This window comes from Schistocerca americana, chromosome 1 (assembly GCF_021461395.2).
Source record: "Schistocerca americana isolate TAMUIC-IGC-003095 chromosome 1, iqSchAmer2.1, whole genome shotgun sequence".
Taxonomy (NCBI): Eukaryota; Metazoa; Arthropoda; class Insecta; order Orthoptera; family Acrididae; genus Schistocerca; species Schistocerca americana.
Genome location: NC_060119.1, coordinates 823,664,960 through 823,679,595, shown reverse-complemented (window position 1 = coordinate 823,679,595; position 14,636 = coordinate 823,664,960). Strand labels below are relative to the sequence as shown.

General features: G+C 42.0%; 1 protein-coding gene across 1 annotated transcript in view; it reads right to left on the bottom strand.

The window, feature by feature from the left end:
* LOC124546385 (fibrillin-2-like) overlaps positions 1-14,636 on the bottom strand; it is a 129,157-nt gene that overhangs the window by 57,505 nt on the left and 57,016 nt on the right. Inside the window, exon 3 of the mRNA XM_047125034.1 lies at positions 9,282-9,439. Coding sequence (XP_046980990.1) covers positions 9,282-9,439 — 158 coding nt within the window. The remainder of the gene's footprint in view (positions 1-9,281; positions 9,440-14,636) is intronic.

Genomic DNA, 14,636 nt, shown 5'->3' with positions numbered 1-14,636 from the left:
AGCTGTTTTCATGGGATAATCGTACGAGGTAGCGATGTATTGGTTGACTTAGGTGAAGAGAAACTATCATAATCCTGTAGTGTACTACAAGTCCTTGCTATAATGTCATCAAAATGTCTGAAGTTTTTGAAAAACTTCACTACATTGCAGAAAATAATTATTTAAATATGTGTAAAAAGCTTTTAAATGTAACTTTTTTTAATGGTGTTAAACCTATAGAATTATTTCTGCTAGCCAATACAGATTCTTAATCCCAAACAAATAGTCCGGAAAACTTGTACTTTTGAATTTTTGATACCTATGTAAATATTTGTATAATTTAAATCAGAAAACATGGGCGCATGCATTCGCCCCTCGTTTTCAGTTTTAAATTCTACAAGTATTTTCATGCCTATTAATAAAATTTCCAAGCACAAATTTTCAGGATCATCCGTATGGAGTTAGGAATCTTTATGGGGTAAGAGAAATTTTTTCATACATTTTTGACCATTTTAAAAACGTTTTATATTAAAAAAATATTTAAATAATGATTTGTTCCTCTTTAAGCAGTCGTAGTGGACAATGCTTTCGGTTGATGATAATACAGTTAAACAGTCTCCCATAATTTTTTTTTTTTTTTTGCTCCGAAGATGTCCATCCCACAAGTGTTAATTACTTAAGCTGAAATCTTTACTAACTTTTACTCTAATATTTTTGATGACTGCAGGAAAAGGTGACAACACCAGTAAGCGCACTGTGTTTCGGCAAAAGCCAGAAACATAGAAGAAGGCGCGCTTTTGCTGGTTAATGTAAAGTTACATAATTAAATCAGTTCAACAGGAAGTGTTCGAATCTACAGTTTGATAATTTGTTGCAGTGATTCATATGGTCATGTGGGTCGAGCTAGAAGGAATAGATTATTCCTTGACTTTCGGAAAGCGTTTCACTTGGTGCCCCACTGTAATCTCCTAACTAAGGTACGAGCATATGGGATTGGTTCCCAAGTATGTGAGTGGCTCTAAGACTTCTTAAGTAATAGAACCCAGTACGTTGTCCTAGATGGTGAGTGTTCATCGGAGGTGAGGGTATCATCTGTAGTGCCCCAGGGAAGTGTGGCAGGTCCGTTGTTGTTTTCTATCTACATAAATGATCTTTTGGATAGGGCGGATAACAATGTGCGGCTGTTTGCTGATGATGCTGTGGTGTACGGGAAGGTGTCGTCGTTGAGTAACTTCAGGAGGATACAAGATGACTTGGACAGGATTTGTGATTCGTGTAAAGAATGGCAGCTAACTCTAAATACAGATAAATGGAAATTAATGCAGATGAATAGGAAAAAGAACCCTGTAATGTTTGAGTACTCCATTAGTAGTGTAGCGCTTGACACAGTCACGTCGATTAAATATTTGGGCGTAACATTGCAGAGCGATATGAAGTGGGACAAGCATGTAATGGCAGTTGTGGGGAAGGCGGATAGTCGTCTTCAGTTCATTGGTAGAATTTTGGGAAGATGTGTTTCATCTGTAAAGGAGACCGCTTATAAAACACTAATACGACCTATTTTTGAGTACTGCTCGAGAGTTTGGGATCCCTATGAGGTCAGATTGCAGGAGGACATAGAAGCAACCCAGAGGCTTCAGGAACTCGGGTGGGAGACTCTAGAGGAAAGGAGGCGTTCTTTTCGTGAATCGCTACTGAGGAAATTTAGAGAACCAGCATTTGAGGCTGACTGCAGTACAATTTTACTGCCGCCAACTTACATTTCGCGGAAAGACCACAAAGATAAGAGAGATTAGGGATCGTACAGAGGCATATAGGCAGTCATTTTTCCCTCGTTCTGTTTGGATGTGGAACAGGGAGAGAAGATGCTACTTGTGGTACGAGGTACCCTCCGCAACGCACCGTATGGTGGATTGCGGAGTATGTTTGTAGATGTAGATGTAGATGTAGACGAATCCCAAAGACTGATCCCATCAACGTCAGAGTCACTATTACGGTTATAGTTTGTTTCACCGAGTACCACTCTGGAGTTTGTACGCGCTTGTCCGCTCTTTGGGCACAAAGTGCACTACGTTAATTGGTATGCAATCAGACAACCACAGAACAAGTTGCAGTACACTAGAAGCAGAACGGGCTGAGACAGCGTCAGCGGACAAACTTGATGGTGGAAGAAAGGTATTAGAAAGTCCGTAACCCCTCTCTAGTCGTTATCAGCTCAGTAGTTAGTAGTTGGTATAGCAGTCAGTAGTCTAGTTGAGTACCAGGCAATAGGATCTAATAGTGTGTCTCGGAGATGATGTGTACAGTTTTCACTCGGCTATGAGACTATGGAGCTCCATTCCGTCGCGTTTAAAGTCACTTTGATAGTGTTGGCATCTCCTGTACCGGAAACCGTACCGTTGGCCAAGCGAATTCGAGACAGCAGTAGTGTGAAATACAATCAAAAGACAGCAAGTGCCGATCAAGCTTGATGTTTGCTACAGAAATTTTGCGAGCCAGTAAACCACTTCATCAGACCACCCTGCCAAACATGTTTTTACACTTGTAATCGTTATAGAATCATCAGTTACTGGATTATTGAAGACATATTGAAGCTTTTAGTGTTCTCTGACTGCATTCTTGTTATTTAAGTGTCTCAGTGACGTTCTATACTGGAATATGCTGAATGACGTTCTACTGAAAGAACAGATACTGGCCACACACTTTGTGAACTAGCACAGACCACCGGAATGTCACAAGGCGCAGTATGAACTTGCTTTCAAACCACCGGCAGTATATGAAAAATATCGTCCATATCAAGTAACAACTGAACACAGCCAGCTCGAATACAACTCTGCTACGATCGCAGAAGGACGAAAAATGAAACACAAATTGTCCGTAGTCATCCTTCTTCGAAGCAACGCAACAGTTTGTGTCTTATTAACAGTAAAATTCTATGGTACTAAGAAATATCGAGAATGGAATCGCAGTAAATGAATCCTTATCTTGTTGTATGAGTACCATAAGTATCGAGCACAGAGTATATAGATCACCAACCCATTTAACTTGTATCTGCCTACAACAAAATTCCTTACCAATCACACATTTAGGTTTCTAACCGAATTAATTGTTTCTTCATCATGAAAAGTCTAAGTACAATTATCACACAGTTGATATCAATATATTATTAATCAAAGATACTACGTAAGAAAAGAGAAATGCGGCTATTTGGAAATGGAAATCAGCGCCCGGAAGTAGCCACGCCGAATGCGTTCGAAACATTTACATGATAGTAACTGCATTTTTTATTACTTTATTACGATGCAAATCAAAACATTGTTTTTCACACGAAAATATAATAAAATTTAGTAACCTAATTCAACATCAATTTAAATATTCCTTCTAAACTACTTTCGCAGCAATTAAAATAGCTTTTTCGTCACCCGGATCTTCGTTAAAAGAGGCTGTGTAGAATATCAAGGACATCATACCAGTCACATTTTTTCCATTAAAACAATTGTTCAAAAACTTTAACTTCCAGTTCCCCTCATTATAACGGTTACTAGACAATAAGCGATTACAAATTACAATGATTATTCATGAAAAGCGATAAAAATCTTGACAAGATTGTGACACTGCATTTTCATGACTGACGTCTGACCTTAAGACGTGATCGTAGGTTCAGGTTTGTATCCCCATTATCATCCACATTTTAAGAGTTTCTACTGCCAAAATGAAATCTCGTAAGGCAGATGCTTCCACTTTACACATTTTCTCCAGTGTATTATAAGATGATGCTAAAAGGTGTCTGTATCTTTCATAATCAGAAATTATACGATGTCAGGGATTGCTGTTTCCTTTATCGCTGCAGGACATGTATTCATATGTATGCCTAACGATCTCTAGAACTATCATCGTGAAGCATGTTGAATCCGAGTTTGGAAAAAAGGAGGGTTAATAGCCTCAAATGCTTCAATAGAAATTCCTTTAGACGCTAACTTGATGTGGCATCAGAGGATTTTTACCCTGATGCAGGCTTGAATAAAAGATGTTCCGTTTCAGGGGTTGTGATGGAGATTTTTCTCTATTACAAGCTTGTGTAATATCGTTTATCCATGATTTATGATTCACGAGGTTAGTACTATCAGTCAGAGATTGGCCATACTTGCTGGTGCCTTGTGGTCTGCTCTCTATGGTTGCGGACGTGTTTAGCTGTCTTCTGTGGGAAAATAGCAGTCAACCGTCGGTGCACGTACCCACGAGAGAAGGCGGGTACTCACTCGTTTGAGAAGAGCCTCACAGCCAGCAGTGAATGCGGTTTGTTTATGGGGCCTACCGCAAAAACTGACTGGTCGCGCGGCTGCTGTATTGTGGGCTCTGGAGGCTATGCGGCCTGAATCTAAGCAGTGACTATAGGGTGTCTAGCCAAGTGGGGCGTACGGAGTGAATTCCGGCAGTAGTGCGTGTAGATTTGTGAGAAAACAGATACTATGATTTGGTGTAACTATGTTGCTATTTTCTTGTTACCACTCACAGACTGCACGTCCGTAGTCTATTTACTATGGTGAGAAAAACACGCCTTTTCTTGTAGTTGTAACGACGGAACGAGAATACTTTCAGGAATATTTAAACTGTGTTCATTAATTTGACCATACATTTTCTCCGTGTAACTGTACGTAGAGATTGTCATAGTGAACGTTGTTAATACGCAGTTGTCTGGTTATACTGTTTCTATCTGATTGGTCACTGCATTTTAATGTTTTTCTATATTGACAGGCTTTGTGTGAATGCTCGTTCTGGTGGACAGCCTGCTTGTTGGACTTCTATATAGAACTCCTATAGTGTCTGGCTGCGCTGAGATGCCATGACTTCCTGTTTATAACACTGATTTATTTGAGGTAGTCAATGACATTTCCTTACATTTGTATGTGCTGGAGTGGTCTGACGCTAATACTCTAAAGTACATGTTATGACGGAATGAGGGCTACGCAAGGAAAGATCCCGTTGTCCTCATAGTTTTATGTTAATTTCAGTTTTGGTGCCGATCACTTTACAATTTGTTAAAATGAGCACGGCATTTCCTAAAATACAGTTAAATTGAAATTATATTGGATTTTGAAGCAAAGTTATGTTTCTCATTTTAAAGAATTGGATTACTGTGTTTTTGTAAACATTTCATTTTCAACTGAGTGAAAATTGGAAGTAATTGTTCCAGAAATAGTAAAGCTTATGCTTAATGTATTGTGAACGAAATGCTGCAGAATTTTTTTGAGTCGGAGTGCTCAAAATGTTTTGCTGTTCTCAAATTGATTTCAGTTATTAGAACAGGTTTACTGTTTAAGTACAATTACACATTTGTATTGGTCTTTACTCAAGCTATTAATAAATCAAAAAGTGTACAAATGTCAACTTGGATTGAGTAAATCGCTTCCACCCTTTTATCCTGCCTAGCCAAGCCCGCACGCAAGTGAATTGCAGCATAAATATAATAATGTAAGACTATGATATTATATGTAAATGTATTTTTGTTGTATTTAATGAAAATTCTCTGTAATATCAATGCATCAGAACGTGAAATGGCTAGATGGGTTAAAAATTATTGCTGTAATTTTATGGAGGAATGAGAGCAGTTGACAACGGTAGTCCGTAATGTACAGAGAGGACATGGCAACTTGTTAAGAGAGAAATCAGTGTACTTTTGTGGAAGGAAATTTATATTTTATGGTAAATAGGACGACAACTTAAAGCAGGAACTGGGAGTGAAAAGTGCGTTTTGTTGGAGTCGCGTTAGCAGAAGCTTGCGTGTTTGGTAATTACGGAAAGAATGAGGTTATTTGAAGCCCAATTCGGACAGTGACGAGTGTTTTGGAGCTTCAAAGAGGCACTATTCAAAGAAACAGTACGACTGAAACAGTGCTCTGAAAATCGTCATGTGAGTACTAAAGAATATGTTGGAGACTCACCATAGTGTTATTGGTGAACATGTAATTGCAATTTCAGTATGAAATATTCCACCCACAAACCATTCAGACCCTGAAGGAGTAGAACAAGAACTGAAGATCAGAACAAGGTGACAGAGGGAGAAAAATGTACTAACATTTATCGACTCAAAAGACCATTAGGAACAAAGGTGTCAAGACAATGCAAGGAGAAGAATCGTGGGAATTTTCGTCAAAGAAGGTAGGGTGTACGGAACAAGGGAAGGGACAATGAGTGAAGAAAGTAGATGCCGTTCATTCTGACTTGCTGGGAAAAGGTCCAGTAACTATAGCGACAATAGTCAGTACCAGCGGGAAATGACTGTTAGCGATTTCTTTTGCTGTGGAAAACAGACTTCGAATGGTGCACTGATTGACGAAGTTACTTATTCTGAGAGCCAAGAATGAGTAGTTTGATAACAGAAATAATTAATAAACAGGAGTGAATTATTTACTGGATGTATTCCAATCGCTGTCTTCCTCTACATTTTTTTCCCTCAACATCTCCCTCTAGAACCACGGAAGTCATTTTATGATGTCTTAACAGATGTCGTATCATCGTGTTTTTTCTCCTTGTCGGTGCATTCCACATATTTCCTTCCTCTCCGATTCTTCGCGGAACCATCTCATTCCTTACCTTACTAATGCACCTAATTGTTAACATTCGTCTATAGAGCTACATCTCAAATTCTTCGAACCTCTTCTGTTCCGGTTTTCTCACAGTCCATGTTTCACTCCCATATAATTCTGGGATCCAAATGTACATTCTCAGAAATTTCTTCCTCAAATTAAGGTCTATGTTTGATACTAGTAGACTTCTCTTGGCCGGAATGCCCTTGTGGCAGCGCTAGTCTGCTTTATATGTCCTCCTCCCTCCGTCCGCCATTGGTTATCTTGCTACCTAGGTAGCAGAATTCCCTAACATCATCTACTCCGTGACCATTAATCCTGATGTTAAGTTTCTCGCTGTTCTCATTTCTGCTACTCCTCATTAGTTTCGTCTTCCTTCGATTTACTCTCAATCCGTATTCGGCACACATTAAACTGTTCATTCCATTCAGAAGATCCTGTAATTCTTCTTCATTTCACTGAGGATAGCAGTGCCATCGGCGAAGTGTGTCATTAATATCCTTTCACATTGAATTTCAATTTCACTCCTGAATCTTTCTTTTATTTACATCATTGCTTCTTCGACGCACAGATTGAACAGGAGGGACTAAAGGAGTTAATTATTTGTTGGATGTATTCCATTCTCTGTCTTCCTCTACACTTTTTGCCCTCTACAGCTCCCTCTAGTACCATGGCAGTCATTCCCTGACATCTTAACAGATCCTCTCTTACACCCTTTCTAATCGGAGCACGTAGTTCTTAGTAGTCCACTCTTATCATTCCCTCTTGGCTCTTGTAGATAATGCATATTACCCGGCTCTCCCTATAGCTTACCCCTATTTTTCTCAGAATTTTGAACATTTTGCACCATTTTGTCGAATGCCTTTTCCAGGTCGCCAAATCCGATGAACATGTCTTGATTTTTCTTTAGTCTCGCCTCCGTTATCAACCGCAAGCTCAGAATTGCCTCACTGGTGGCTTTACCTTTCCTAAAGCAGAACTGATCGTCGCGTTACGCAGACATATTGCAGCCCGTCCACATGCACCAACAACGCTCCTATAGTTGTCAACAGCGCAGATGTAGGAGTGGAAGCACCTACAACAACTCCTAACCAACTTTGTTGCTAGCATGGGAGGACGCTGCAGAGTATGCACTGCCGTGCATGGTGATCACACACTCAGTTCATAGCCATGTCCCACTACTTGTCATTTCCAGGCATCATTAATCGCAGTGACTTCAGAGTAATTATTGTCTTTGAATAAAAGTCTCATTTCTGTTCGTCTCATTTGGCATTTTTAGTTAACTTTTGTAGTATATTGTAGTACTTGTTTCTATGTGTGGACCAAGTTTCATCGAACTGTGTTACTTGGCTGACGAAAGTTACTTTCTTTCTTAAGTTTTGCACACGAGTGTATTTTATTATTTGATATATTACAAACCTCCTCAGGCTTCTCTTTATCGATGCTGATTATTTATGCAACATTCATGATCGATTTCGTAACTCACATACCATCATTACATGTTTACCAAGGAAAATAGCAAAACAGCCGCAAATTTAGAGAAATTTTATTTATTTTGATAACCAGTTTCGGCATTTCAATATGCCATCTTCAACCCCCATGTGCCCTTCATGTATAGACATTCGTATGTACCGATATTGGAAGAATCCAGTATGACAATATCGATACATCTAAATGTCTGTACATGAAGTGCATGTGGGATCTGAAGATGGCATACTGAAATGCTGAAGCTGGTTCTCAAAATAAAATAACTTCTTGAAAGGTACGTCTGTGTGAAGATTTTCTTTTATAGATGTTTGACCAGCAGCTGTCCCGCGTCCATGATAGGTCAACAAAGATCACTAGATCTATTTGGGAAACTAAACACATCCTTTTCTGATGAGTATAATGATGGAATGTATATTCCCAAATCCATCATATATGTTGTACGAATATATGAATATCAGTACAGTGCAGCCTGAGGAAAATCTGTAATCTTTGACATCATAAAATACCAGCCAAAAACGATTAATATTTCCTTCCGGGCCATCGATAGTATACAAGCAGAAGATACGTGACAAATTTTGCGCAAGTTATTACCGAATTTGTACACAGTGAAAAGTCACAAAACACGTACTACAAGCTTTTTTTCAGTATAATCGTAATGCACAAAGATGTGAACAAAGTAAGCTTATTTACTGTTTGTAAATACAGAATGAATACGCTACTATTGCCTGTAATAGTGAATAAGTATGTATGCTATAAATTGGGCTGATTTCAATTTCGGCTTTGTTTGCGATATGGGTAGGCAGTGCTGGACAGTATCAGTCTATATAATGCTCTTTTGCAGAAGTGATGTTCATTAAAATTTCATGTGGACAGTCACTATCCAAAAGAAAGAATGTTTACGATAAGTCGAGCTCATTATAGAAAGGGAAGGAGTCCCTATAAAAGGAAAAGAAAGGAACTCGGTCGTGCCTTTTTCTAAGATACTGTCCAACTCTTCGCTTTATCTTATTTAGCAAAACCACGAGAAGGGGTGTGATTCATGTTCCTTTTGAGTACGATTGGTAAATAATCGCACGCCTGATATAGGCGAGAGCTAAGTGACTTGTTCTGTCACAGAACAAACATATAAAATAGACCAGAGAAGTGTCTGCGCAATGAAGGAGATCACAGCAGGCTACGGCTAATTGCTAACGTTGTACACCCTTTAACAAAGCGTCCGTGAAGTACCTGCAGTGCGGCTCTTGCTGTTGTCCACGTGCAGCTTGTCAGATGTCCCTTCATCGCCTTCATTTCCCTCACGGTTGCCAGCAGGTGTCTCTTTGACAGTAGAAGGGTTTCGGTGGTGGTTGTCAGTTCCGTCAACATCATGCTCAACTTCTTCTCGCCTGTAACAGCAATTATTACTACAGCCCCTCTTACAAATTCGCCATTTGAAAAGCCGTGAATAAGTTTAAGCAGTTTTTATACTACCAGTCTTAACAAACTGAGAAGCACATTGCTGGAATATAAATAGAGGTGACAAACGTCGTGGGACACCGATATGCTCACATGCAGATAGTAGCGTCGCGTTCACAAGTTTTCAAAAATGCAGTGCATTGGCTGAGCTGTCATTTGTAATCAGCTGATACACGAGGAAAAGTTTTCGACGTGATTATGGCCGCGCGGCGAGAGTTAACAGACTTTGAACGCGGATTAGTAGTTGGAGCTGGACGCATGGGATATTCCGTTTCGGAAATCATTAGGAAATTCAATGTTCCGAGATCAACAGTGTCCGAGAGAGGGCTGAGAATATCAAATTTCAGGCACTAACTCTCACCACGAACAACGCAGGGGCCGACGGCCTTCACTTAACGACCTAGAACAGCGGTGTTCCCGTAGAATTGTCAATGCTAACAGACAAGCAGCGATGCGTAGAATACCCAGCAGAGATCAATGTAGAACATAAGAAGTACGTATCCGTTAAGACAGTGCTGCGAAATTAGGCATTAATGGGCTATGGCAGCAGGCGACCGATGTGAAGGCCTTTGTTAACAGCACGTCATCCTCGGCCTCTCTTCTGGGCTCGTGACCATATTGGTTGGAGAAAACGGTGGCGGGGTCAGATGACTCACGTTTTCAGTTGGTAAGAGCTGATGATAGGATTCGAGTGTGGCGTGAACCCTAAGAGGCGTATCATGTCATATCTGGAAACCCGGAGTCTACTCGGTAGGAATCAACATAGATTCCGGAAACAGCGATCGTGTGAGACCCAACTCGCTTTATTCGTTCATGAGACCCAGAAAATATTAGATACAGACTCCCAGGTAGATGCCATTTTCCTTGACTTCCGGAAGGCGTTCGATACAGTTCCGCACTGTCGCCTAATAAACAAAGTAAGAGCCTACGGAATATCAGACCAGCTGTGTAGCTGGATTGAAGAGTTTTTAGCAAACAGAACACAGCATGTTGTTCTCAATGGAGAGACGTCTACAGACGTTAAAGTAATCTCTGGCGTGCCAGAGGGGAGTGTTATGGGACCATTGCTTTTCACAATATATATAAATGACCTAGTAGATAGTGTCGGAAGTTCCATGCGGCTTTTCGCGGATGATGCTGTAGTATACAGAGAAGTTGCAGCGAAATGCAGGAAGATCTGCAGCGGATAGGCACTTGGTGCAGGGAATTGCAACTGACCTTAACATAGACAAATGTAATGTATTACGAATACGTAGAAGGAAGGAACCTTTACTGTATGATTATATGACAGCGGAACAAACAATGGTAGCAGTTACTTCTGTAAAATGTCTGGTAGTATGCATGCGGAACGATTTGAAGTGGAATGATCATATAAAATTAATTGTTGTTAGGGCGTGTTCCAGGTTGAGATTCGTTGGTAGAGTCCTTAGAAAATGTAGTCCATCAACAAAGGAGGTGGCTTACGAAACACTCGTTCGGCATACTTGAGTATTGCTCATCAGTGTGGCATCCGTACCAAGTAGGGTTGACAGAGGAGATAGAGAAGATCCAAAGAAGAGCGGCGCGTTTCGTCACAAGGTTATGTGGTAAGCGTGATTGCGTTCCCGAGATGTTTAGCAAACTCAAGTGGCAGACTCTGCAATAGAGGCACTGTGCATCGCGGTGTAGCTTGCTGTCCAGGTTTAGAGAGTGTGCGTTTCTGGATGAGGTATCGAATATATTGCTTCCCCCTACTTACACCTCCCGAGGAGATCACGAATGTAAAATTAGAGAGATTCGAGCGCACACGGAGGCTTTCCGGCAGTCGTCCTTCCCGCGAACCATACGCGACTGGAACAGGAAAGGGAGGTAATGACAGTGGCACGTAAAGTGCCCTCCCCCACACACCGTTGGGTAGCTTGCGGAGTATAAATGTAGATGAAGATTTAGATGTAGGTCGTGGACCCAAGTTGTCAAGAAGGCACTCTCCAAAGTGGTGGTGGTTCCGCATTGTTATGGGCTGTGCTTACATGGAATACTGATTGGAAATATTCATGTCTGGCTACTTGGAGACCATTTGGAGCCTTCTTGGACTTCATGTTCCCAAAGAAAGATCGAATTTTTATGGATGACAATGTGCTATGTCACCGGGTCACAGTTTTCCGCAGTAGGTTTGAAGCACATTTTCTAGACAGTTCGAGCGAATGATTTTGGCACGCAGATCGCCCGACATGAATCCCGTCGAACATTCATGGGACATATTAGAGAGGTCAGTCACTGCACAAAATCCTACACCGGCAAAGCTTTCGCAATTATGGACGCCTGTAGAGTCAGCATGGCTATATATTTCTGCAGGGAACTTCCAAAGACTTGTTGAGTCCACGCAACGTCGAGTTGCTGCGCTACGCCGGGCAAACGGAGGTCCTCACAATATTAGAACGTATCCCACGACTTTTGTCATATCAGTATATGCAGTCAGGTGCAATGGAATTACAAATAACTGCTGTGTTACTGCTGCAAAGGTGAATGAAAGAGTTCACTTTGTTTACAGAAGTAGCGCCCGTAGACCGTGATAGTTGTGCGACATCAGACCGTCTGGTGCCAGCTAGATCGAGTAGGCCCAGCCAGCACAGTGGAGTCCAAAATTAACGATTTAATTTAAGCACTGCCGTCACTAACACGGTTAACATAAACACATTTTAAAGGTTATGAAAGATGTAACATCAACACTGCGATTCGGGAAAACCGGCACTGCCAGTATCAAATGTCCTGGGTGATAGTTTTGATGGCAAGTGTTGCCGTCGATTATCGTCGATTGTAACTCGCAACTTCAGTACAACTGCAGATTGGGATATACACCAATCATAAGCATCTGGCCACTATCGTGCACCAAATCCACACCTATAGTATGCATTCCTAATCGCCCGTATAACCGAGTACGTTGACGCACCACTTCTGGGACTCGGATAGGCGAGCGTGACATTGAGGATGGCTGGCGAGCTGGACAACGTGGAGGTGATTTTCAGTCAGCTTTTCACAGCCAGCTAGCTAAATACCGGGCTGGAGGGCTTGCCCTGCAGGAGATACACGTTACGCAAAAATTTATGAAGCGGTTCCCATTTGCACATAGGACTAACTCTAGACGCAGACAGATGAGTTACACATACCGCGTCTTCAAACCCTTGACTGCAGCAGCTGAGTGATTCCCATCACTGTCCATCACATGTCACTACACTGCTGAAAATAGAACATCGTAGCAAGGACTCACCACTATGGGTACACTCTGGTGCACACCGATGGTGGAGTATCAGTATGATGAAACCAACTTAGGCTTGTGAGCTAACCCGGTGGTGGAGGTACTCTCAAGTGAAGGAATATTAAATTAGATTAATCCGAACTTCTACCACAACAGCCCTCGTCTCTCGCTTGTCAACGATATGGGAACCTGCTAACCGAATATGTATATCCCTTTTTCTCCTAGACAATCGTTGTGGCCAAAGTGAATATACCTAGCTGAATTACTTCTCACCGTTTCCGAATAATGTCGGAATAGTTTAAGGGCACTGCACGGCGATCTGTGCACCTTCCTCCCGAGGCCCCAATCTTCTCCTGCACTTTCGTTACCTAAAACTAATTCCGCTGAGAATATCTGAGAAGCAGTAGAGTAAAATGTGGGCACCGTAGAGCCAGACTGGACCATTCCACCTCACCTGTAGACTGAGGTTGAGCGAGCGTGCGTAAGACGGTTCCCCAACGCTTTCGGTGTCACGTGGAGTCATGCTACGGGGCAAAACCAACGTGTCATCAGAGTGGGAGAATCTGTTACACGCTAATAGGTATGTGGGGCAAAACCGAAGTATCATGAGACTGGGAGGGGTTGTTACACTTTAGTAGATATGTGGCTTCAACACGATTACTCAAGAGTGTAAACAGTGCTTCTGTGATTGTAATTAATAAGACGATTCGTACAGTGTAAGTTGTGGCCTTCAACGTTTCGCGTCTCTTACATTCTGCAAAACAACATAACGGCCTAAATCATGTTATGAGCTCAGATCTTCAATGGTGGCAGAAGTCATTTCCGCATAAGTTCATTTACGGGAGTGAGCCGTGCTGCGGCTCGCGTTGGTGCTGTTTGTAGATTTTTGCCCTCTCTTGGAGGACGGAAGATATCGTTTAGTTGGCATGGTTCCAGTTGTTTGTCTTCTTCTCGTGTTTACTGGCGCCACTCGGTTTCGCAAGCGTGTCCTGTCCGCTAGTGGCAGCAGCGGCGGCTATCGGTATGTAGTAACAGTTGCCTTATCTTTGGGACGACGTCGTTGTTTTCCTGGGTCGTGTGAGTGTACCAGTTCGGTTGTTGACTCAGGAGGAACGAGGTCCACGAAGTGCGGCAACACGCCGAGACCGCTAGCTGCACGCGTGGACCGCCGGATGGAAGGGCTGTGGTCACGAGGGTGCACGACCTCGTCGTGAACCGGATCCAGCAAGCTTTAAGATGAGTGCATTTCAATCCAAGTAGAGAAACATCCACCATTGTGATATCTCGCGATTCTCCAGTGGCTTGGGTTCGTGTTGCTGCTCATAGTGTCGCCGAGGCGAAGAGTAGCAAGTGGAGTGCTTGGGGAAGGCGGATTTGGTTAGATTTCCTCGACTTCTTATTGTTATTTATTGCGTTCAACTTGTTACAATTTTTTAAGTTCAACCAGCGGTATTTTTTCTTGCCTGGTGGCCGCCGATTGGTGATCCTTATACTCTAGTAGTAGTTCAAATGGTTCAAATCGCTCTGAGGACTATGCGACTTAACTTCTGAGGTCATCAGTCGCCTAGAACTTAGAACTAATTAAACCTAACTAACTTAAGGACAACACACACATCCAAGCCCGAGGCAGGATAAGAACCTGCGACCGTAGTGGTCGCTCGGTTCCACACCGTAGCGCCTAGAACCGCACGGCCACTCCGGCCGGCTCTGGTAGTAGTGATTCCTTTCTTGTTCCAGGCAGTCTAAGCACAATATTCTGGGGACGTAGTGCAGACCGCCAGTTCTGACTTTTGCGAATTGTTCCATCGTTGCATTTGGTTTATCGGACGTCAAGTAGCTTCTCAAGATTATCATTAGTCATTCGTTAGATTGCCACTAGTCTGAGTTACCAT